Raw genomic sequence first — 26,195 nt, forward strand, 5'->3', positions numbered from 1 at the left:
AGACATTCATGAATCATCTCGTCTACATAGGCTACTAACAGTGGGTTAGAGTGTCAGTTTGGTTTAGCTGGTGTGAACGTGATGGTCAGTATCAAAACACTGTCATCCATCCTTGGCCAAAGTATCAGCTCTGGACTCACCTGTATATGAGTGTCCATGGAAACAGAAGGTGAGAGGGTTTTCCTGTGTCCTTTAGGTCTTCTGGCATTTTGTCTGTATGCTTTGGCTGAGCTTTCTCTCTAAATATTTAGATAGCAGCGAGACAGCAGTCTGGCAGGGCGGTGTTACAAGGAAGCATTAAAACAAAATGTATTGTCATAACTCGTCCAACAAAGACACTAATGAACATGGAATAGTACTGATATAGGCTCGTCTGTACTGGGACACTAAGGGACTAGGATATATGTTTTGAATTGGTTCATGATGAGGTCCTATTGTAGGCAACTTCAATATATTGACATCTGCTGAGTTTGTGAAGGTTGAGCTTGTTTGATGAGTGTGAAGTTCTAAGAAATTCATAATATTTTTCTGAATTTCTGTTACGCTACCTTTTGGATAGGAAAAGGAAACGTGTCTTCTACAATAAACAGTTCAGGGGTCACTTATAACGGAGGTCAACGGTCATAATGGGTGTCCTGCTAAACCATTTAGGTTAGTTGTCACTCAGTTTTTTTATATATTTTTTTATTTTATTTTACCGTTATTTTACCAGGTAAGTTGACTGAGAACACGTTCTCATTTGCAGCAACGACCTGGGGAATAGTTACAGGGGAGAGGAGGGGGATGAATGAGCCAGTTGTAAACTGGGGATTATTAGGTGACCGTGATGGTTGAGGGCCAGATTGGGAATTTAGCCAGGACACCGGGGTTAACACCCCTACTCTTACGATAAGTGCCATGGGATCTTTAATGACCTCAGAGAGTCAGGACACCCGTTTAACGTCCCATCCGAAAGACGGCACCCTACACAGAGCAGTGTCCCCAATCACTGCCCTGGGGCATTGGGATCTTTGTTTAGACCAGAGGAAAGAGTGCCTCCTACTGGCCCTCCAACACCACTTCCAGCAGCACCTGGTCTCCCATCCAGGGACTGACCAGGACCAACCCTGCTTAGCTTCAGAAGCAAACCAGCAGTGGTATGCAGGGTGGTATGTTCCTGTGGACTTCGTGAAATACATGCGGTAAAGAGATCAATGGAACCATTGCCAGTAGAATGGCCTTACTGAAAAGCTCAGTGACTTTCAAAGTGGCACCGTCATAGGATGGCACTTTTCCAATAAGTCAGTTCGTAAAATGTCTGCCCTGCTAGAGCTGCCCCGGTCAACTGTAAGTGATGTTATTGTGAAATGGAAATGTCTAGAAGCAACAAAGGCTCAGCCGTGAAGTAGTAGGCCGCACAAGCTCGCAGAACCGGACCGCCTGTCCTCGGAGGCAAACACTCACTACCGAGTTCCAAACTGCCTCTAGAAGCAAGGTCAACACAAGAACTGATGGTAGGTAGCTTCATGAAATGTGTTTACATGGCTGAGCAGCCGCACACAAGCCTAAGATCACCATGCGCAATGCCAAGCGTTGGTTGCAGTCATGTAAAGCTCCCTGCCATTGGACTCTGGGGCAGTGGAAACCCATTCTATGGATTGATGAGTCACGCTTCACTATCTGGCAGTCCGATGGACAAATCTGAGTTTGCGGATGCCAGGATAACGCACCCTGCCCCAATGCATAGTGCCAACTGTAAAGTTTGGTGGAGGAGGAATAATGGTCTGGGGCTGTTCATGGTTAGAGCTAGGCCCCTTAGTTCCAGTGAAGGGAAATCTTAACGCTACAGTGTACAGTGACATTCTAGAAGATTCTGTGCTTTCAACTTTGTGGCAACAGTTTGGGGAAGGCCCTTTCCTGTTTCAGCATGACAATGCCCCCGTGCACAAAGCGAGGTCCATACAGAACTTTGTTTGTCAAGATCGGTGTGGAAGAACTTGACAGGCCTGCACAGAGCCCTGACCTCAATCCCATCGAACACCTTTGGGATGAATTGGAATGCCGACTGCGAGCCAGGCCCAATCGCCCAGCATCAGTGCCCGACCTCACTAATGGTCTTGTGGCTGAATGGAAGCAAGTCCACTCAGCAGTGTTCCAACATCTAGCGGAAAGCCTTCCTAGACGAGTGGAGGCAGTTATAGCAGCAAAGAGGGGACCAACTCCATATTAATACCCATGATTTTAGAATGAGATGTTCGACGAGCAGGTGTCCACATACTGTAGGTGTAACAGTTATTATTGGTGATTCTCTTTGTCACTCTATTGTAAGCCAATTCGTTTTGTCTTGACTTCACCTACTCAACATGGAATCTTACTGGCTGGTTTGCGTGGCTTGTTTGTTTGAGTTAGAATCATCCCAGTCAACAAGTGCCAAACTAGCTATACATAAAAGTTATTTTTATACTCCAAAGGGCAGAATGTTCAAGTTATATCAATTTGTCTTTAAACATTGCTGTAATATTGTACATGAGATGTGGTGTTTCCTTTGAATATTTGTGGTGCATTTTGCCAAATATAATTTCAGAAAATGCTAGCTGGTTATTCACTGTGTCTGGGGTGTTTTATGTATTTTGTACAGCGTGCGTGCAGAGAGTAGAATGATCTGTGATCTCTTGCATGACATGATATTTCTCTATCAGATACATTTGTGAAATTATTAGTATATTGTGCATTGTAATTTTCATGTATTCCTGTTGTGGTAATAGTAATAACTGGAACTTCCATCAAGAAGTTAGCCAGCTAACTAGCTCCTAGTCTTTGTTAGCCATGGCTAGCGGTCTTCACCTTTTTTCCCCCGGCATCAGCCAGCCTTAGCTCGGACAACACCTGCCAGTCTGCACAGCGCGATATCAAGCCAGAGCATATCGGACTGCTTCTCTCTACCATATCACCGGATTCCTGCCGCTCTAAATCTTTTCTCCGAATCATTGCAACTAGCTAGCTGCAAACGAGTGGCTACTGTTAGCTTACGCCTCTGTCCCGAAGCAAGCACCAGCTAGCCTGAGCTAGCCTCGAGCTAGGCCCATATACCAGCTAATTCTAGGGCTACAATACCTCCTTTGCCAATTGGCCTGGACCCTTTATTGTCGAAACGGAGCCCTGTCGATCCATCACGACTGGACTGCCGACGTGATCGCCCGATGTGGTCTCAACTGGCTATTCTGTTACGATATCGCCAAAGAACCATCTACTAGTCCCGGCCCGCTAGTTTTTCTGAACGCTGTGTCCCCTGCTCGCCTAGCATAGTAGTGACTACCGAACAGCACCCTGACTCACCTATTGCTGCTCTTTTGACCCTATCACTCGACTACACAGCTGATGCCCCCTGGACTGTTTCAATAACACGGTACCTCATTTTGTTTCCTTGTCGGCTCTAGCCTTGAACTCAGGTCCTGTATGTACCTAACTGACCCGCTCTGCCCATTCATCACCATTTACCCGTTGTTGTCTTAGCTCTCCTGATCAACACCTGTGATTGCTTTATGCCTCTCTCTAATGTCAATATGCCTTGTGTACTGCTGTCTTGGCTAGTTTTTATTGTTTTATTTCACTGTAGAGCCCTCAGTCCCGCTCAAAATGCCTTAAATAGCTATTTCGTCCCACCCCACACATGCAGAGACCTCACCTAGGTTAACTAAGGCCTCCAGAGACGAAACCGCTCTCATCGTCACTCAACGCATAGGTTTAACTCCACTGAACTCACAACCTACCATACCCTTGTCTGTACATTTTGCCTTGAATCTATTCTACCACACCCAGAAATCTGCTCCTTTTATTCTCTGTCCCCAACGCACTAGACGACCGGTCCTTATAGCCTTTAGCCGTACCCTTATCCTTCTCCTCCTCTGTTCCTCTGGTGATGTTGAGGTTAACCTGGGCCCTGTAGCCCCCAGTTCCACTCCTATTCCTATCATTTGTTGATTTCTGTAACCGTAAAAGCCTTGGTTTCATGCATGTTAACATCAGAAGCCTCCTCCCTAAGTTAGTTTTTTTCAAAGCTTTAGTACACTCCGCCAAAACTGATGTCCTAGCCATGTCTGAATCCTGGCTTAGGAAATTTCCATCCCCACCTACAACATTTTCCACCAAGACAGAACTGCCAAAGGGGGTGGAGTTGCAATCTACTGAAGACAACCTGCAGTGTTCTGTCATGCTATCCAGGTCTGTGCCCAAACAGTTTGACCTTCTACTTTTAAAAATCCACCTTTCCAGAAATAAGTCTCTCACTGTTGCCGCTTGTTATAGACCCCCCTCAGCCCCCAGCTGTGCCCTGGACACCATATATTAAGTAATTGCCCCCCATTTATCTTCAGAGTTCGTACTGTTAGGTGACCTAACCTGGAACATGCTTAACACCCCGGCCGTCCTACAATCTAAGCTAGATGCCCTCAATCTCACACAAATTATCATGGAACCTACCAGGTACAACCCTAAATCCGTAAACACGGGCACACTCATAGATATCATCCTGACCAACCTGCCCTCTAAATACACCTCTGCTGTCTTCAACCAGGATCCCAGCGATCACTGCCTCATTGCCTGCATCCGTAAAAGTGCTTTCCTCACCATCTTAAATAAGCATGCCCCATTCAAAAAATGTAGAACTAAGAACAGATATAGACCCTGGTTCTCTCCAGACCTGACTGCCCTTGACCAGCACAAAAACATCCTGTGGCGTACTGCATTAGCATCGAATAGCCACCGCGATATGCAACTTTTCAGGGAAGTTAGGAACCAAAATACACAGGCAGTTAGGAAAGCATAGGCTAGCTTTTTCAAACAGAAATTTGCATCCTGTAGCACAAACTGCAAAAAGTTCTGGGACACTGTAAAGTCCATGGAGAATAAGAGCACCTCTTCCCAGCTGCCCACTGCACTGAGGCCAGGAAACACTGTCACCACCGATAAATCCACGATAATCGAGAATTTCAATAAGCATTTTTCTACGGCTGGCCATGCTTTCCATCTGGCTACCCCTACCCCGGTCAACAGCTCTGCACCCCCCACAGCAACTTGCCCAAGCCTCCCCCATTTCTCCTTCACCCAAATCCAGACAGCTGATGTTCTGAAAGAGCTGCAAAATCTGGACCCCTACAAATCAGCTGGGCTAGACAATCTGGACCCTCTCTTCCTAAAATGATCCGCTGAAATTGTTGCAACCCCTATTACTAGCCTGTTCAACCTCTCTTTTGTATCGTCTGAGATCCCCAAAGATCGGAAAGCTGCCGCGGTCATCCCCCTCTTCAAAGGAGGAGACACTCTAGACCCAAACTGTTACAGACCTATATATATCCTACCCTGCCTTTCTAAGGTCTTCGAAAGCCAAGTTAACAAACAGATCACTGACCATTTCGAATCCCACCATACCTTCTCCGCTATGCAATCTGGTTTCTGAGCTGGCCATGGGTGCACCTCAGCAACGCTCAAAGTCCTAAACGATATCATAACCACCATCGATAAAATAAAATTTGTTTCTCAAATGACTGCCTCGCCTGGTTCACCTTCTACTTCTCAGACAGAGTTCAGTGTGTCAAATCGGAGGGCCTGTTGTCCGGACCTCTGGCAGTCTCTATGGGGGTGCCACAGGGTTCAATTCTCGGGCCGACTCTTTTCTCTGTATACATCAATGATGTCGCTCTTGTTGCTGGTGATTCTCAGATCCACAGACGACACCATTCTGTATACTTCTGGCCCTTCTTTGGACACTTTGTTAACAAACCTCCAGACGAGCTTCAATGCCATACAACTCTCCTTCCATGGCCTCCAACTGCTCTTAAATGCAAGTAAAACTAAATGCATGCTCTTCAACCGATCGCTGCCCTCACCTGCCCACCCGTCCAGCATCACTACTCTGGACGGTTCTGACTTAGAATATGTAGACAACTACAAATACCTTGGTGTCTGGTTAGAGTGTAAACTCTCCTTCCAGACTCACATTAAGCACCTCCAATCCAAAATTAAATCTGGAATCGGCTTCCTATTTCGCAACAAAGCATTCTTTACTCATGCTGCCAAACATACCCTCGTAAAACTGACTATCCTATCGATCCTTGACTTCGGCGATGTCATTTACAAAATACCCCCCAACACTCTACTCAGCAAATTGGATGCAGTCTATCACAGTGCCATCCGTTTTGTCACCAAAGCCCCATATACTACCCACCATTGCGACCTGTATGCTCTTGTTAGCTGGCCCTCGCTTCATATTTGTCACCAAATCCACTGGCTCCAGGTCATCTATAAGTCTTTTCTAGGTAAAGCCCCGCCTTATCTCAGCTCACTGGCCACCATAGCAGCACCCACCCGTAGCACGCGCTGCAGCAGGTATATTTCACTGGTCACCCCCAAAGCTAATTCCTCTTTGGCCACCTTTCCTTCCAGTTCTCTGCTGCCAATGACTGGAATGAATTTTAAAAAATCACTGAATCTGGAGCCTCATATCTACCTCACTAACTTTAAGCATCAGCTGTCAGAGCAGCTTACAGATCATTGCACCTGTACATATAGCATTTGTAAATAGCCCACCCAACTACCTCATCCCCATATTGTTATTTATTTTTTTGCTCCTTTGCACCCCAGTATCTCTACTTGCACATTCATCTTCTGCACATCTATCCCTCCAGTGTTTAATTGCCACTATGGCCTATTTATTGCCTTATCTCCTTAATCTTACTTAATTTGCACACACTATATATAGACTTTTCTATTGTGTTATTGAGTGTACGTTTGTTTATTCCACGTGCAACTCTGTGCTGTTTGTGTCGCACTGCTTTGCTTTATCTTGGCCAGGTCGCAGTAGTAAATGACAACTTGTTCTCAACTGGCCTACCTGGTGAAATAAAGGTTAAGTAAAAAAGTGTCCCAATTTCCCTAGTTAATATTGCCTGCTATCATGAATTTATTTTAACAAAATATGTAGATTAAAAAAAATATATACTTGTGTATTGGTTTTAAGAAAGGCATTGATGTTTACGGTTAGGTACATTTGTGCAACGATTGTGCTTTTTTCGCAAATGTGCTTTTGTTAAATCATCAGGCTGTGATTCGATGATAAATTAACAAGCACCAATTTGATTATATGCAACGCAGAACCACCTAGTAATATCATCAACCATGTGTAGTTAACTAGGGTTTATGTGAAGATTGATTGTTTTTTATAAGATACGTTTAATGCTAGCTAGCAACTTACCTTGCAGCCACAAGGTCCTTTTGATGCTGCGCTCGCGTGACAGGTTGTCAGCCTGCCAAGCAGTCTCCTCGTGGATTGCAATGTAATCGGCCATAATCGGCACCCAAAAAGGCCGAATACCGATTGTTATGAAAACTTCAAATCGGCCTTAATTAATCCATGCCGATTAATCGGTCGACCTCTAGTTCAGTTATTCTGCCATTACTTCATCCAAAAGACTACAGTCGACTGCAGTTACTGCACTTTTACTGCAGTTTCAAAACTGCAATCTTTTTTTGTAAGGCAGGTTATATTGGACTCAATATTCTATGATGTACATTGTTGGCAGAATATATGGATGCAGTTCAGTGCATGATTAATATCATTCACGAATACATTTCTTGGTAGTCCAAAAAATATTGCTATCAGGTTGTAAATCACAGCTGGCCTGGTACATTGTTTGCTGCCTCCATTCGGGATGCACTGTTTCAGATTCAATGACTCAGTATTTTGTACAAAAACGGACGAATGTAACTAAGGCTGGGAATGTCAATACAATCAAACTAGCAAGGGCAGTGATCACAAGTCAGTCATAATGTGGCTAATATGCTGGCGTATCTATTTATGTAGCTAGCTAAAAACACAAAGCATAATGTTAGCTAGATAGTTAGCTAGCTGCTAGGAGGATGTCATGTCATTGCAGGAGTGGGTGAGTGACTTTTTGCCCTAGTATCGTTTTTTGGTGGCTACACAGCTAGAGATGCACGTGTCATTTGGTTAGGTAGCAAGAAATGTGAATCGCTTTGCTAGCTAACTAACTATGCTGAAAGACTGTTATCCTGTTAGCATATCTCTTCCTTTCACAAATTCACTCGGGCTAGCTATCTACTCAGATTTCAGAGCACTCTTGTCTGAACCCTTACAAAAAAGATTGCAGTTTTGAAACTGCAGTAAAAGTGCAGTAACGGCAGTCGACTGTGGAATTTTGAAAGCAATAATTGCAGAATAACTGCACTGTACTGCAAACTTACTGCAGTAAAGAAAACGGTTATTTGCAGCATACTGCAGTTACAGTGCCTTGCAAAAGTATTCATCCCCCTTGGCATTTTTCCTATTTTGTTGCATTACAACCTGTAATTTAAATAGATTTTTATTTGGATTTCATGTAATGGACATACACAAAATAGTCAAAATTGGTGAAGTGAAATGAAAAAACGACTTGTTTCAAAAAAAAAAAAAAAACAGGAAACGAGAAGTGGTCCGTGCATATGTATTCACCCCCTTTGCTATGAAGCCCCTAAAGATCAATTACCTTCAGAAGTCACATAATTAGTTAAATAAAGTCCACCTGTGTGCAATCTAAGTGTCACATGATCTGTCACATGAGTACAAAATTCCTCAAACATACTTATATCTTATATAATTTTAAAGGTAATCTTGTTGTTAATCCCACCAAAGTGTCCGATTTCAAATATGCTTTTCAGCGAAAGCACTACAAACGATTATGTTAGGTCACCACCAAACCACAATAAGTACAGCCATTTTCCCAGCGAAATATAGCAGTCACAAAAAGCAGAAATAGAGATAAAATTAATCACTAACCTTTGATTATCTTCATCAGATGACACTCATAGGACTTCATGTTACACAATACATGCATGTTTTGTTTGATAAAGTTCATATTTATATAAAAAAATCTGAGTTTACATTGGCGCGTTACATTCACTAGTTCCAAAAACATCAAGTGATTTTGCATAGCCACATCGTTTCAACAGAAATACTCATTTGAGTCAATTGGAGGTGTACCTATGGATGTATTTCAAGGCCTACCATCAGGCCTACCTTCAGACCTCAGAAATAAAATTGTAGACCTCCACAAATCTGGTTCATACTTGGGAGCAATTTCCAAACACCTGAAGGTACCACGTTCATCTGTACAAACAATAGTACGCAAGTATAAACACCATGGGTCCACTCAGCCATCATACCGCTCAGGAAGGAGACGCGTTCTGTCTCCTAGAGATGAATGTTCTTTGGGTCGAAAAGTGCAAATCAATCCCATAACAACAGCAAAGGACCTTGTGAAGATGCTGGAGCAAACAGGTACAAAAGTATCTATATCCACAGTAAAACGAGTCCTATATCGACATAAGCTAAAAGGTCACTCAGCAAGGAAGAAGCCACTGCTCCAAAACCGCCATAAAAAAGCCAGACTACGGTTTGCAACTGCACATGGGGACAAAGAGTGTACTTTTTGGAGAAATGTTCTCTGGTCTGATGAAACAAAAATAGAACTGTTTGGCCATAATGACCATCGTTATGTTTGGAGGAAAAAATCGGCTTGCAAGCCGAAGAACACCATCCCAACCGTGAAGCCTGGGGGTGGCAGCATCATGTTGTGGTGGTGCTTTGCTGCAGGAGGGACTGGTGCACTTCACAAAATATATGGCATCATAAGGATGGAAATTTATGTGGATATATTGAAGCAACATCTCAAGACATCAGTCAGGAAGTTAAAGCTTCATCGCAAATGGGTCTTCCAAATGGACAATGACCCCAAGTATACTTCCAAAGTTGTGGCAAAATGGCTTAAGGACAACAAAGTCAAGGTATTGGAGTGGGCATCACAAAGCCCTGATCTCAATCCTATAGAAAATTTGTGGGCAGAACTGAAAAAGCCTGTGCAAGCAAGTAGGCCTACAAACCTGATTCAGTTACACCAGCTCTGTCAGGAGGAATGGGCCGAAATTCACCCAACTTATTGTGGGAAGCTTGTGGAAGGCTTCCCGAAACGTTTGACCCAAGTTAAATAATTTAAAGGCAATGCTACCAAATACTAATTGAGTGTATGTAAACTTCTGACCCACTGGGAATGTGATGAAATAAATAAGAGCTGAAATAAATAATTCTCTCTTATTTTATTCTACATTTCACATTCTTAAAATAAAGTGGTGATCCTAACTGACCTAAGACAGGGAATTTTTACTAGGATTAAATGTCAGTGTCACGCCCTGGCCATAGAGAGGCTTTTATTCTCTATTTTGGTTAGGCCAGGGTGTGACTAGGGTGGGCATTCTAGTTTCTTTATTTCTATGTTTTCTATTTCTTTGTGTTTGGCCGGGTGTGGTTCTCAATCAGAGGCAGCTGTCTATCGTTGTCTCTGATTGAGAACCATACTTAGGTAGCCGTTTTTTCCACCTGTCTTAGTGGGAAGTTGACTTTGTTTAGGGCACATAGCCTTTAGCTTCACGTTTTGTTTTTGTAGTGTTTATTGTTTTGTTCGGCGTCATTTTTATTAATAAAAGAAAAATGTACGCTTACCACGCTGCACCTTGGTCCTCTTCTTTTAACGGCCGTGACAGTCAGGAATTGTGAAAAACTGAGTTTAAATGTTTTTGGCTAAGGTGTATGTAAAGGTCCGACTTCAACTGTACGCACGCTGAAGTTTTAAGTTGTTTGTTTAACAATAGCAAATATTTTGCAACTACAAAGTGGTAAGCATGTTGTGTAAATCAAATGATACAAACCCCCCCAAAATACATTTTAATTCCAGATTGTAAGGCAACAAAATAGGAAAATTGCCAAGAGGGGTGAATACTTTCGCAAGCCACTGTTTACTCTACTTTAACTACAGTTACACTTCAGTGTATAACTAGTGTTATACTGCACTCTGACTGCAATCTTTTTTCGCAAGCGAGTGTGCCAGAGCGCAGTAACTGATGCATTTATGAACGTGCAAGACACGCTGAATATGATCTTGTCAGTAAACGTAGGCAAAAAAAGTCCCTCTAAGCTGCAGGCTTGCACGGGAGTGCAGTAGCCAAGACTGCCGTGCAGCTCCCCCAGGACTGAGTCTTCCCAGTTAATTAACACAATCAATGTTTCCCTTTAATGGGGCAATTGTGATCGAATCAACACAATATTGGCCACTTTCAATGCCACATACCGAAACAAAACAAACTATGCAAGATATTTTTTTGTAAGCACAACCCATTTGAGTAGGATTTTATTGAGCAAGACTCAGCCAGAACTCTACACAGACCGGTGTGGCATCACCAATCAGAGTTGTAGTAGGTCTATACACAAATAGACCATGGCCACATATGGATCTGTGCCATTTACTTTGAACTGGACTGTGTTTATAGCTGTGGTCTTGAGTAGATGCACTTGTTTTGAGATCAAAGCAAGAGCTGCGTGTAGCAACGTGTGAACATTTTGTTCATATTCTTTGCTAGTTAGTGAGTTATTAGCCCAGTTATAGATAATTTGTAGTCAACAATAGGGGAGTGATTGCTTCCTATAAGAGCACTAAACGTGTACATTTCTAGATATTATCAAAAACAAGTCAGGTGAAGAGCTTTTTTTTGTCTTAAAGGGGCAGTGCTGTATTTTGAGACGGGCTTGAATAAGCCAAGAAGGCAATCGGCAGAGGGTAGCAAAATTTGACTGATTCTCTGTAATAATGGTATGGGAATAATATTGCATTTTATTTTATAAAGTGGTTTCTTGGATCAAAGAACACAACAACATGTTCATTCACCTCTGTGTTTGAAGGACAAGTGGATTAACAGGTTCATGTTAAGCTGGTTGTTGGTTAGTACAATGCATGCACTGGCAAGCAAGCTGCAGAAGGACGAGCTGGCTATTCCCCATCGTTTATCTGTGAAATTCTTAAAAACTAGCTGAAAAGGTTTGAGAGTGTTTATCTAATGTTCCTTCCTTAGATTTTAGCTCATCTTGCTCTGGCTAGCATTAGTTGTTGATCTTGTTGATGTGCATATAGGGAAAGATAGCCTACCTTTTTATGGTTGTTTGATCAATAGGAGTGTAAAGTTCCCAAATGTAAGAGAACTCCCGTGGTATTTAGTTACATATTTGCAGAAAAATCCATTCAAGAGTATTTTGTGGCTTTTGGCGAATGCGTTCTAATGGTCAAAAGTCGCGCTGATGCAACTGCCTGTAAACACACAGTCCAGTTCAAAGTGAACGATTGCAGGAACATGTTGTTTGCATATAGGCCTGCTGTACCTCTGATTGGCTATGGTGCACCGGTCTGCGTAGACTCCAGTCCGGGTACTGGTACAGAGTCAATGTGCGGGGGTACAGGTTAATCGAGGTAATTTGTAAAGTGACTATGCATAGTAAATAAACAGTGAGTAGCAGCAGTGTAAAAACAAAGGGGAGGTTCAATGTAAATAGTCCGGGTGGCCATTTGATTAGTTTAGTTGTTCAGCAGGCTTATGGCTTGGAGGTAGAAGCTGTTAAGTAGCCTTTTCTCTCTAGACTTGGCGCTCCAGGACCGCTTGCCATGCGGTAGCAGAGAGAACAGTCTATGACTTGGGTAACTGGAGTCTTTGACCATTTTTTGGGCCTTCCTTTGACACTGCCTAGTATATAGGTCCTGGGTTTCAGGAAGCTTGGCCCCAGTGATGTACTAGGCCGTACGCACTACCCTCTGTAGCGCCTTCTGGTCAGATGCCGAGCAGTTGCCAAACCAGGCGGTAATGCAACCGGTCAGGATGCTCTCGATGGTGCAGCTGTAGAACCTTTTGAGGATCTGGGGAGCAGTCTCCTGAGGGGGAAAAGGTGTTGTTGTGCCCTCTTCACAACTGTCTTGGGGTTTTTGGACCATGATAGTTTGTTGGTGATGTGGACACCAAGGAACTTGAAACTCTCGACCCGCTCCACTTCAGTTCCATCAATGTTATTGGGAGCGTGTTCGGCCCTCTTTTTCCTATAGTCCACGATTAGCTCCTTTGTCTTGCTCACATTGAGAGAGAGGTTGTTGTCCTGGCACCACACTGCCAGGTCTCTGACCTCCTCCCTAGGCTGTCTCATCGTTGTTGGTCATCACACTGTTGTGTCGTCAGCAAACTTAATGATGGAGTCGTGCCTGGCCACGCAGTCATGGGTGAACAGGGAGTACAGGAGGGGACTAAGCACGCACCCCTGAGGGGCCCCAGTGTTGAGGATCAGCGTGACAGATGTGTTGTTGCCTACTCTTACCACCTGGAGGTGGCCCGTCAGGAAGTCCATGATCCAGTTGCAGAGGGAGGTGTTTAGTTGCAGAGGGAGGTGTTTAGTCCCAGGGTCCTTAGCTTAGTGATGAGTAGGGTTGCAAAGGGTCGGAAACTTTCCGGTAAATTTCTGGAATTTTTGGGGGAATTTTCCATGGGAAGTTAAGCCTGGGAATTTTGCTTCAATTCATCAAAAAAGTTAGTTTATAACAGTGCACATTTTTTTGTGGGATACACATAAGGCAATTCTAGGTCTTGTGGCATATTTTGGTTAAACTATCCCCAATTCAATGGAATTGCAACCACTCTGCAAGCGCAGTGCATTCTTCCATCACATGTGCAGTGCACTCTTCCATCACATGTACTGATTCTGAAGATCTTGCACACTAATGAGATGCTATTGAGCACACACTACTACACTGTCTGAACCAAGGACTACGTGTTTTCTGGTAAGTTTTGATGACAATACTGGGTTAGGTTAGCAAACACAATTCTACAATTCACAACCTCTCTTTCGCCATCCGGCTTGGATTCTCTGTCGACACGACCACGTCTGAGCAGACCCCCTCCGTCTGAGCAGACCACCCCCCGGGCTACTAACTTTAAACGCCGCGTGCTAGCTTAGTGGAGGCCTCCCTGCTCCATCTACGGCTGCCCCCTGGACACTATGATAACTTGGCTACATAGCTGATGCATGCTTGACTGTCCATTAATTCACGGTACTCCATTCTGTTTATTTGTGTTTTATCTGTCGGCTCTGTGCTTTAACTCAGGATCTGTGTGTAGTTAATCCGACCCTCTCTGCCTAGTCGTCGCCATTTTTACCTGTTGTTGCTGTGTTAGACTAGCACCCTGTTATTGCTGCTGTTATCTTACCTGTTGTTTTAGCTAGCTCTCCCAATCAAGACCTGCAATCACTTTATGCCTTATTGTATGTCTCTCTCAAATATCAATATGCCTTGCATACTGTTGTTCAGGCTAGTTATCATTATCATTGTTTTGGTTTGCAATGGACCCTGTAGTTCCACTCTCCGTACCTCTGATACCTCCTTTGTCCCACCCCCCACACATGCGGTGACCTCACCCATTGAGACCAGCATGTCCAGAGATACAACCTCTCTTATCATCACCCAGTGCCTGGGCTTGCCTCCGCTGTACCCGCGCCCCACCATACCCCTGTCTGCACATTATGCCCAGAATCTATTCTACCACGCCCATAAATCTGCTCCTTTTATTCTTTGTCCCCAACGCTCTAGGCGACCAGTTTTGATAGCCTTTAGCCGCACCCTCATCCTACTACTCCTCTGTTCCTCGGGTGATGTGGAGGTAAACCCAGGCCCTGCATGTCCCCAGTCACCCTCATTTGTTGACTTCTGTGATCGAAAAAGCCTTGGCCTCATGCATGTCAACATCAGAAGCCTCCTCCCTAAGTTTGCCTTACTCACCGCTTTAGCACACTCTGCCAACCCTGATGTCCTTGCCGTGTCCGAATCCTGGCTTAGGAAGGCCACCAAAAATTCTGAGATTTCCATACCCAACTATAACACTTTCCGTCAAGATAGAACTGCCAAAGGGGGAGGAGTTGCAATCTACTGCAGAGATAGCCTGCAAAGTTCTGTCATACTTTCCAGGTCTATGCCCAAACAGTTCGAACTTCTAATTTTAAAAATTAATCTCTCCAGAAATAAGTCTCTCACTGTTGCCGCCTGCTACCGACCCCCCTCAGCTCCCAGCTGTGCCCTGGACACCATCTGTGAATTGATCGCTCCCCATCTAGCTTCAGAGTTTGTTCTGTTAGGTGACCTAAACTGGGATATGCTTAACACCCCGGCAGTCCTACAATCCAAGCTTGATGCCCTCAATCTCACACAAATCATCAAGGAACCCACCAGGTACAACCCTAAATCCGTAAACATGGGCACCCTAATAGACATTATCCTGACCAACCTGCCCTCCAAATACACCTCTGCTGTCTTCAATCAAGATCTCAGCGATCACTGCCTCATTGCCTGTATCCGCCACGGGTCCGCGGTCAAACGACCACCCCTCATCACTGTCAAACGCTCCCTAAAACACTTCTGCGAGCAGGCCTTTCTAATCGACCTGGCCCGGGTACCCTGGAAGGATATTGACCTCATCCCGTCAGTTGAGGATGCCTGGTCATTCTTTAAATGTTACTTCCTCACCATATTAGACAAGCATGCTCCGTTCAAAAAATGCAGAACCAAGAACAGATATAGCCCTTGGTTCACTCCAGACCTGACTGCCCTCGACCAGCACAAAAACATCCTGTGGCGAACTGCAATAGCATCGAAGAGCCCCCGCGATATGCAACTGTTCAGGGAAGTCAGGAACCAATACACGCAGTCAGTCAGGAAAGCAAAGGCCAGCTTTTTCAAGCAGAAATTTGCATCCTGTAGCTCTAACTCCAAAAAGTTCTGGGATACTGTAAAGTCCATGGAGAACAAGAGCACCTCCTCCCAGCTGCCCACTGCACTGAGGCTAGGTAACACGGTCACCACCGATAAATCCGTGATAATCGAAGACTTCAACAAGCATTTCTCAATGGCTGGCCATGCCTTCCTCCTGGCGACTCCAACCTTGGCCAACAGCCCCGCCCCCCCCGCTGCTACTCGCCCAAGCCTCCCCAGCTTCTCCTTTACCCAAATCCAGATAGCAGATGTTCTGAAAGAGCTGGAAAACCTGGACCCATACAAATCAGCTGGGCTTGACAATCTGGACCCCCTATTTCTGAAACTGTCCGCCGCCATTGTCGCACCCCCTATCACCAGCCTGTTCAACCTCTCCTTCGTATCATCTGAGATCCCCAAGGATTGGAAAGCTGCCGCGGTCATCCCCCTCTTCAAAGGGGGAGACACCCTGGACCCAAACTGTTACAGACCTATATCCATCCTGCCCTGCCTATCTAAGGTCTTCGAAAGCCAAGTCAACAAACAGATCACTGACCATCTCGAATCCCACCGTACCTTCTCCGCTGTGCAATCCGGTTTCCGAGCCGGTCACGGGTGCACCTCAGCCACGCTCAAGGTACTAAACGATATCATAACCGCCATCGATAAAAGACATTACTGTGCAGCCGTCTTCATCGACCTGGCCAAGGCTTTCGACTCTGTCAATCACCATATTCTTATCGGCAGACTCAGTAGCCTCGGTTTTTCTAATGACTGCCTTGCCTGGTTCACCAACTACTTTGCAGACAGAGTTCAGTGTGTCAAATCGGAGGGCATGTTGTCCGGTCCTCTGGCAGTCTCTATGGGGGTACCACAGGGTTCAATTCTCGGGCCGACTCTTTTCTCTGTATACATCAATGATGTTGCTCTTGCTGCGGGCGATTCCCTGATCCACCTCTACGCAGACGACACCATTCTATATACTTCCGGCCCATCCTTGGACACTGTGCTATCTAACCTCCAAACGAGCTTCAATGCCATACAACACTCCTTCCGTGGCCTCCAACTGCTCTTAAACGCTAGTAAAACCAAATGCATGCTTTTCAACCGTTCGCTGCCTGCACCCGCACGCCCGACTAGCATCACCACCCTGGACGGTTCCGACCTAGAATATGTGGACATCTATAAGTACCTAGGTGTCTGGCTAGACTGCAAACTCTCCTTCCAGACTCATATCAAACATCTCCAATCCAAAATCAAATCAAGAATCGGCTTTCTATTCCGCAACAAAGCCTCCTTCACTCACGCCGCCAAACTTACCCTAGTAAAACTGACTATCCTACCGATCCTCGACTTCGGCGATGTCATCTACAAAATAGCTTCCAATACTCTACTCAGCAAACTGGATGCAGTTTATCACAGTGCCATTCGTTTTGTTACTAAAGCACCTTATACGACCCACCACTGCGACCTGTATGCCCTAGTCGGCTGGCCCTCGCTACATGTTCGTCGTCAGACCCACTGGCTCCAGGTCATCTACAAGGCTATGCTAGGTAAAGTGCCGCCTTATCTCAGTTCACTGGTCACGATGGCTACACCCACCCGCAACACGCGCTCCAGCAGGTGTATCTCACTGATCATCCCTAAAGCCAAAACCTCATTTGGACGCCTTTCCTTCCAGTTCTCTGCTGCCTGCGACTGGAACGAATTGCAAAAATCTCTGAAGTTGGAGACTTTTATCTCCCTCAACAACTTTAAAAATCTGCTATCCGAGCAGCTAACCGATCGCTGCAGCTGTACATAGTCCATCTGTAAACTACCCACCCAATTTACCTACCTCACCCCCCATACTGCTTTTATTTATTTACTTTTCTGCTCTTTTGCACACCAGTATCTCTTCTTGCACATGATCATCTGATGATTTATCACTCCAGTGTTAATCTGCTATATTGTAATTATTCAATTTATTGCCTACCTCATGCCTCAAGCAAATCATAGAGAAAGCAGACTATTGCAATCATCTCTGATGGGTGGTCGAATGTTCATGGGCAAGGAATAATTAACTACATCCTCTCCATCCCTCAACCAAGATTCTACAAGAGCACAGACACAAGGGACAACAGACACACCATTATCTACATTGCAGATGAGCTGAAGGCAGTCATCAATGACCTTGGACCAGAGAAGGTATTTGCACTGGTGACAGACAATGCTGTGAACATGAAGGCTGCTTGGTCTAAAGTGGAGGAGTCCTACCCTCACATCACACCCATTGGCTGTGCTGCTCATGCATAGAATCTGCTCGTCAAGGACATCATTGCACTGAAAACAATGGATATACTCTACAAGAGAGCCAAGGAATTGGTTAGGTATGTGAAGGGTAATCAAGTTAGAGCAGCAATCTACCTAACCAAGCAAAGTGAGAAGAATAAGAGCACCACATTGAAGCAGCCCAGCAACACCCGTTGGGGTGGTGATGTCATCATGTTTGACAGTCTCCTGCAGGGGAAGGAGTCTCTCCAAGAAATGGCCATATCACATTCTGCCGATCAAGAGGATCCTCTTGGATGATGTATTTTGGGAGAGAGTGGTAAGCCTGAAACTCCTGAAACCTATAGCAGTAGCCATTGCACGGATTGAAGGAGACAATGCCATCCTGTCTGATGTTCAGACTCTGCTTGCAGATGTAAGAGAAGAAATCCGTACTGCCCGGCCCAGTTCACTGTTGCTCCAAGCAGAGGAAACTGCAGTTCTGAAATACATCAAAAGCGTGAAGAGTTCTGCCTGAAGCCCATAACACGCAGCAGCATACATGTTGGACCCCACGTATGCTGGCAAGAGCATCCTGTCTGGTGCAAAGATCAACAAGGCCTATGGTGTCATCACTACCTTGTCTCGCCACCTTGGCCTGGATGAGGGCAAGGTTCTTGGCAGTCTGGCAAAATAGACTTCCAAGCAAGGGCTTTGGGATGGAGATGCAATATGGCAGTCGTGCCAACGTATGCCAACGAGCCATCCTCATAAAGGTTGGAAAGTGACAGTGAAGATGAGGCCTCAGTTTGATGTTCAATAGGTGGACATTGAGGAGGTCCAGGGAGAAGACATGGAAGCCTGAGTGGAAGACAACCAATTCTTTAGTTTCTAGACTTAAGCTTTAGTTTCTAGACTATCATTTTACAGATGTATGTTGAAAATGTTTTTGGAGGATGCTATGGATCATTGGTGATCATTCAATATTTCCTTTTGATGTTCAGTGAAAACATCCAATGTAAACTCATTTAATTAAAGTTCAATTCGTAACTAAAATAGTTTATTTTATTTCTGTTGGAAAGATTGTCTACTTATGATAATCTAAAAGGTTTATGTTTCTGTCTCCATATGATATGGTAAATATATCCAATGCAAGAAACATCTACATTTAAATGGTAGTAATATTAATTCCCATATATTTCCGATAAATCCCATATATTCCCGTTAATTCACATATTTTCCCGTTAATTCCCACGGAAAGTTTCCCCCTCTGAATATTCACCAAAATGTGCAATCTTAGTGATGAGCTTTGTGGGCACAATGGTGTTGAACGCTGAGCTGTAGTCAATGAACAGCATTCTCACATAGGTGTTCCTTTTGTTCAGGTGTGAAAGGGCAGTGTGGAGTGCGATTGAGATTGCATCAGAGGTATGCGAATTGGAATGGGTCTAGGGTTTCTGGCATGATGGTGTTGATGTGAGCCATGACCAGCCTTTCAAAGCACTTCATGGCTACCGACGTGAGTGCTACGGGACAGTAATAATTTAGGCAGGTTACCTTCGCTATCTTGGGCACAGGGACTATGGTGGTCTGTTTGAAACATGTAGGTATTACAGCCAGGGAGAGGTTGAAAATGTCAGTGAAGACACTTGCCAGTAGGTCCCCGCATTCTTTGAGTACACGTCCTGGTAATCCGTCTGGCCCCGTGGCTTTGTGAATGTTGACCTGTTTAAAGGTCTTGCTCACATCGGCTACGGAGAGCATGATCACACAGTCGTCCAGAACAGCTGGTGCACTCATGCATGCTTCATTATTGCTTGCCTCAAAGCGAGCATAAAATACATTTAGCTCAACTGGTAGTTTTGCGTCACTGGGCGGCTCACGGCTGGGATTCCCTTTGTAGTCCGTAATAGTTTTCAAGCCTTGCCACATCCGACGAGCATCAGAGACGGTGTAGTAGGAGTCAATCTTAGTCCTGTATTGACGCTTTACCTGTTTAATGGTTCGTCTGAGGGTATAGTTATGGTCATACCTAACATGATCTAACAACATGTATTTCTAATCCACCTTGTTCAAATACTTGACCTAGTCCAGGGATAACTCTCCAATCTCCTCATTGGAGTTTTAATATCCTGCCTCTCAGACCTATCCTTTTTGAGGCCTATGAGCTGGTGTCCCAGGCTTCACCTTAGCTTGTCCCCTGGTGAATGCAGCTCTGGCAGACAAGGAGGGGACCCCAGTCAGGCAGATGAAAGCAGCATGTTTTTAGATCTGGACCATAAGAGGAAACAGACCAGGGCTATCTGTGGCTTCCTCTTGATCAATGTTCTAATGTTCCGGGCAGTGACCAAGATATGATCAGGCTGCAGTACGGTGCTGTGTTAGTGTTAGACCCCTACAGTCCTACTCAGACATTAACCCAGGCCCCACGGGAACAGTGGCGGTAGTCCTTATCACAGGAGGTCACACAATACAGCCCACCAATGTAACCCAGTTCTTACATGTGGCAGAGTTCATAACAAATCACTTTTGAATGTAGCTATTAGTTAAAGAGTGTTTGTTTTCTGTTCTTTTTTACTATTTGTTTAGGAACAGAATGTCCACTCCTGGGAAATACACAATTTAGATTTGTCTGATGTGTTGTTGTTTTTTCACTTTAGTAGTAATTGACAAAGCAGCATATAATGTGAGTCCTGGCTTGTGGCTGTATATATGTGTAATGTATAGATATCCTGCTGAGTTGAACACATTGAAGGGGCAGACGTTCAGTGATATGATATATTACTGGGGGCTGCTGTGTGTGTCTGGGTGAGTGCCAGCAGTCGTTAGCTGGCAGTAAGAATAAATGGGCCATGAGTATATGGAGGACAGACTCACTGAAGGTCCAGTTGGTGGCCTGTTAAAATGTTATATGGTATGGACCATAGGATGGACAGTTCACTGAGGCCTTCTCACTGTGTAGGGATAGCTCTGATCAGAACCAGCTAAATAGACAGCTAGAGCAGAGAACACAGGCCTTTGTGTATGTGTATGTGTGTGTGTACGTGTGGACATACACACATTCATGTGCTCCTGTGCATCAGAACCAGAGGTTTATTGATACCCTTCTGGACAGTGCTCTTCTGAGCATTCAGAACCCTCTGACTAAACAGGCTGGATGTTTTGAGACTGGGGTTAACTATTGGGTATTGGTGTCCAGATTTCATGTCACGCTACACCTATACACAGATATCCATCACGTGTAATTATAGCTGTGTATTTTTCCCTGCCTGCCTGCCTGCTTGGTGAGTCAGTTTGACCCTGAGCTCCAGCCCTGTAGGCCTCCAGCCTCTAACTCTGACCTGGAGCATGGGCAAGCTTGGCTAGGCCTTTGGGCCCTCAGACAGCCTGCTTAGTTTTACAGAACGTAGAGATACAGTGATTGTAGTAGAAGTAGCTGTGGTTCATCAGTAATACAACTATGAGTAGTGGTTATAGGAGCAGATTCGGGTCAAATTATGTTGGCTCAGTGTTCATGATATGTACAATGAACCGTTTCAATTACCTCCTGAGAGAAAAGAGTAATAAAGCAAATGCAGCCCTTTCCTTTACATTGGCAGCTTGTCCTACAGTAATATAATAGAGTGAGGCTATGTGTGACTGGTGGCTCTGACTCTATGGAGGTCCACACATTTACATTTAAGTCATTTAGCTGACGCTCTTATCCAGAGCGACTTACAAATTGGAAAGTTCATACATATTCATCCTGGTCCCCCCGTGGGGAACGAACCCACAACCCTGGCGTTGCAAGCGCCATGCTCTACCAACTGAGCCACACGTCAGGGACAGGGACAGTGTCAGGGACTGGATGGAAGGATATTGACATTTTACTTGATGAACAGAGTTTACTACAACTCACACCAACATCAGAGTAACTAATCTGGAGAAATGATAAATACTTTACCCCCATGACAGATATCAGGGGTATAGAAAAAGTAGCTAGAGTCTTCAACTTAACTCTTGAAATTAAAAGGTCAGAAAATGTGCAGGACAGTAGTCCATTGCGTTTGAGTTTTCTTATACCAGATACGGATGAAGGGGCTGGGGGACAATGTAGATGTAATGTGGGTTCAATGTGGATTGAGATTACCTGTACCAGTACTGGAGACAAGCATCCCACTGCTGTCGCCTGGAGTCAGGTGAGTGTGTTGTGCACCATTCACCAAGCGAGAGGTCACTGGGTTAATCATCGTGGGAACCTGTTTTGACACCGAGGGAGTCTTTATCATTGTTCTTGGTGATGAATAGTAATAATCCATGTCTCGGCGTAGGGTTACAAACTCTCCCAGACACATCTTGGCTTCTCCCTTCTCTCATTTTTCTTTCCCAATTAGGATATATATTTTATTTTTGTTTAGCATACTCTAGTTAGTATCTATTATGGGCCTGGCTGTTTATTTCTATCCAGTACTGGTAGCATTTCCCCTCTCCATTCTGTCTTCATTGTGAGGACAGGAAAGCTTGTGACCTTGTGGGACTTGATCCATGGCAATTCAGCATTCCTTCCCATTGAGCAGAATGACACATGAGCGGGACTCTGACCCAGCATGAAACCTGGGAGCCACTCAGGTGTGTGTCCTCAGGGGGAGGATGCAGCCCCCCAGCCCCACTCTTCCTGACCCCGTAGAAACTGACATGAAAACAGCCAGGACTTCCCCAGGGCCCCGGAGTCAGGTCCTTGATCTGCAGGTCACGTTCAGGTCACGTTCTGTTCACAGGCAGGAGACAGGAATGTGTTATTCCCCTGGAATTGTACTCTGAGTGGAAAATCATCCTCACCGTATATGCTTTGTAGAACATTTCATTAAACTACAGAAGAGGCATTTGTTTTGATATTTGGTGAATGTGGAATATAAAGCCCAGTGTTTTGGCATTTACATGTCCAGACGTTGTAAACTAGGAGAGAAATACCAGGTCTGTAATTGGCTGGTTAGTGCTGGCGGTGGCTGAATGCACTAAAAGGAACTAATAGGAAAACAACTAACCACCATTTCCTCTGGCAGTCCCAGAATCGCTCCATGACTCTCCTCTGTTCATGGACATAGAGTGGGCTATGAAATTATTAGTAGTGCCAAGCAAATACCCTCCTCCTCCTCCCCCTTTCTCTCTCATCACCCACTCATCCGTTCTTTCACAGCACTGTAGCATTCCTTCAATGGTATGAAGAATGAAAAGCAGTCCTGTGATGTTGAAGACAGTTATATTACTTTACAGTCATCAATACCCTGATTGTACTGTATTTGTATGACCTTTGGAGGTTCACTTTTCCAGCTAAAGATACATTGGGTTTCTGTCAGCACTTGATCAGGATCTGAGTCTGTGTGTATACAGTGAAGTGGAGAGAGAATACATGTGGTCAGTTGAATGACAGCTCTGGCAGGATGTGTAAGGGATATAAATGAGATGGGAACATGGTTGCTTTTTAAGGATGCATTGCATTGCCATTATGTGATTGGCAGACTATCTGGTTGTCTGGTTTCTATTGGCTGAATTTCTGAGTTTCTCTGATCTGACCAGTGTGCTTTATTCATGTGCTGATGAAGGCGCTGGCAGGGGTTTTATGGTTACCAAGATGGTGTCTTGAAAGCTTGTGGTTACATTCAAACTATGACATATATTTGAAACACATCTCAGAGAGTTGAGTTGCATGAAAACTCACAATAAGGTTGGTAAGTCAAACTAGACATATTAGGCTAATATCATAAATAATTGTTTTAACAAATCTGATGTGCCACATTGGATTACAGAGAGAGTCAGTTTTCTTACATTGGAGATTGAACATGTTGCCTAAAAATGGAAACTGGCCTGATAAGTGTTGTCATGACTTTCCGTAAGCTTTGAAGCAGCTCTTCCAAACCTCACAAACCAGACCCAAACTCATCCCTGGAAGACATTGGAGTTAAACTCTATCTGACATTAAATGAAAGAGAAAGCTTTTTTTTTTTTTTTTTTTTTTTACTTATGTGGTTGAGGGAAGTTGGTTAATCACTGGCTCTACCAAGTGACTAGCTGGTGTCCTGGCAGTTCTTGCATGTCCCGTTAGGGGGAAAACATAATGATGGATGCTGTGTGTAATTTTCCAATTTAGTTAAACAAAAGGATACACTTAACCCATCAGATATTTTCTAATTTCAAGGATAACAACAAACACTGCTTTCATTTCTTGTAGGTTATTTCTCACTCTTCAATCTTATTTCCTCAGCAATCATGATGCTAATGAATTCATGGTTATTTGTCATGACTGTGGCTCTGTCATTTAGAAGCACTGTGTCTCCTACAGTATTGTACTCTATTGATGTTTCTGTAACATTGGTACCATTAAGTATGCTACTGTGTGACTGATCAGTCTGTCTGTCCCTGTCAGATGTTAATGAGTGTGAGGAGACTAACGGAGGCTGTGAGGCTCTGTGCTGCAACACCATCGGCAGCTTCTACTGCAGTTGTCCCTCTGGTCAGCAGCTGAAGGACGACGGCAAGACCTGCCAAGGTAAGTCCTCCTCACCTCCTCTACCACCATCACTACCAGCACTACTAATACCACCATTACCACCATCACTACCACTACCACCACCACCACCCCATCACCTCCAGTACCACCATCACCACTACTACCATCATCACCACTACCAATACTACTATCATCAATACTAACACCACCACTACCACCATAACCGCTACTACCACTATTACCACCACTACCGCCATCACCTCCAGTACCACCATCACCACAACTACTATCATCACCACCACTACCACCATCACCACCACTACCACCATCCCCACCACTACCACCATCACCTCCAGAACCACCATCACCACCATCACCACCACTACCACCATCACCACCACTACCACCATCACCTCCAGTACCACCATCACCACTACTATCATCATCACCACCACTACCACCATCACCTCCAGTACCACCATCACCACCACTACCACCATCACCACCACTACCACCATCACTTCCACGACCACCATCACCTCCAGTACCACCATCACCACTACTACCATCATCACCACTACTATAATCAATACCATCGACACCACTACCAGCATCACCATCACCACCACCATCACCACTACTACTACCACCATCACTACCATCACTCCCACCACCATCACTACCACCACCATCACTACCACCACCATCACTACCACTACCACCACCAGCGCCACTACCACCATCACTACCACAACCATCACTACCATCACCACTACCACCATCCCCACCACTACTACCACCACCATCACTACCACCACCATCACTACCACTACCACCACTACCACTACCACCATCAACACCACTGCCTCCAAAGGAAAGAAAGCGAATACTGCTTGAACCCAAGTCTAATAGACAAATAAGCCACACAGATCTAAAATTCCACTTACTCAAGGATCTTTGTTTTTGCTCAGCTTGATGTTTTCCATTGGAGAATGTCTGTAATTCGTTGAATACATGGCAGTGATAAGTTCAATATGTAGCTATCCCCAGCCCTGAGGAGAAGCCTGTTTGGAATGCTGTGCAGCGTGAATGCTAACTGAAGGAGCCAATAATGATACACTTTTTGAAAAAACTTATGCTATCTAGAACCTAAAAGGGTTATTTGGCTGTCCCCATAGGATAATCCTTTGAAGAATTTTTTGGGGTTATACGTGGGACCCTTTCCACAGAGGGCTCTACATGGAACCAAAAACAGTTCATCTATGGGGACTGCTTTTTTTAAGACTTTATGTTGTGGTTATTAAGACTGCTAATAGGCATGTTATCACAGCTGGGGGTAATACCACTCTCTATGGACATCTGCTCTGATGTCTAATGGACAAAAACATATCAGCTCATTAATAAGTTCAGAATATTTACTGAACTTAAAAACCTAAAAAGTCTGCTTTCAGTGCCTGTGTGGACAGCACTGTAATGGATGTAGGAAGATACAGTATGTGTATGGTATGTCTAACAGCATAGGGATGGTGAGTGCATTCCTACTGTATGACTGACAGTCTCTGTAGATGGTGCTGAGCTGTCTGAATAGGCCTGCCATCTCAACTAAAAACCCAGAAGTAATACCTGAACTTGTGAGGATAACAGCACTAAGACTTTTTCTAAAATGTTTTATGAGATTGGAGAACACATTAGGAAGGATCTTAGACCAGTCCTCCATACAGCGTCTTTCCAGATCCTTGATATCCTTCGTTTCACTTATGGACTGCCCTCTTCAAAACAAACCACAGGTTTTCAATGGGGTTCAAGTTTGGAGACTGAGATGG

General features: G+C 44.6%; 1 protein-coding gene across 1 annotated transcript in view; it reads left to right on the forward strand.

Annotated features, from left to right (window-relative positions):
- Window positions 1-26,195, forward strand: part of LOC139558800 (multiple epidermal growth factor-like domains protein 6) — a 103,212-nt gene that overhangs the window by 51,751 nt on the left and 25,266 nt on the right. The window contains exon 5 of the mRNA XM_071374238.1: window positions 24,289-24,411. Coding sequence (XP_071230339.1) covers window positions 24,289-24,411 — 123 coding nt within the window. The remainder of the gene's footprint in view (window positions 1-24,288; window positions 24,412-26,195) is intronic.

Source organism: Salvelinus alpinus, chromosome 2 (genome assembly GCF_045679555.1).
Source record: "Salvelinus alpinus chromosome 2, SLU_Salpinus.1, whole genome shotgun sequence".
Lineage (NCBI taxonomy): Eukaryota > Metazoa > Chordata > Actinopteri > Salmoniformes > Salmonidae > Salvelinus > Salvelinus alpinus.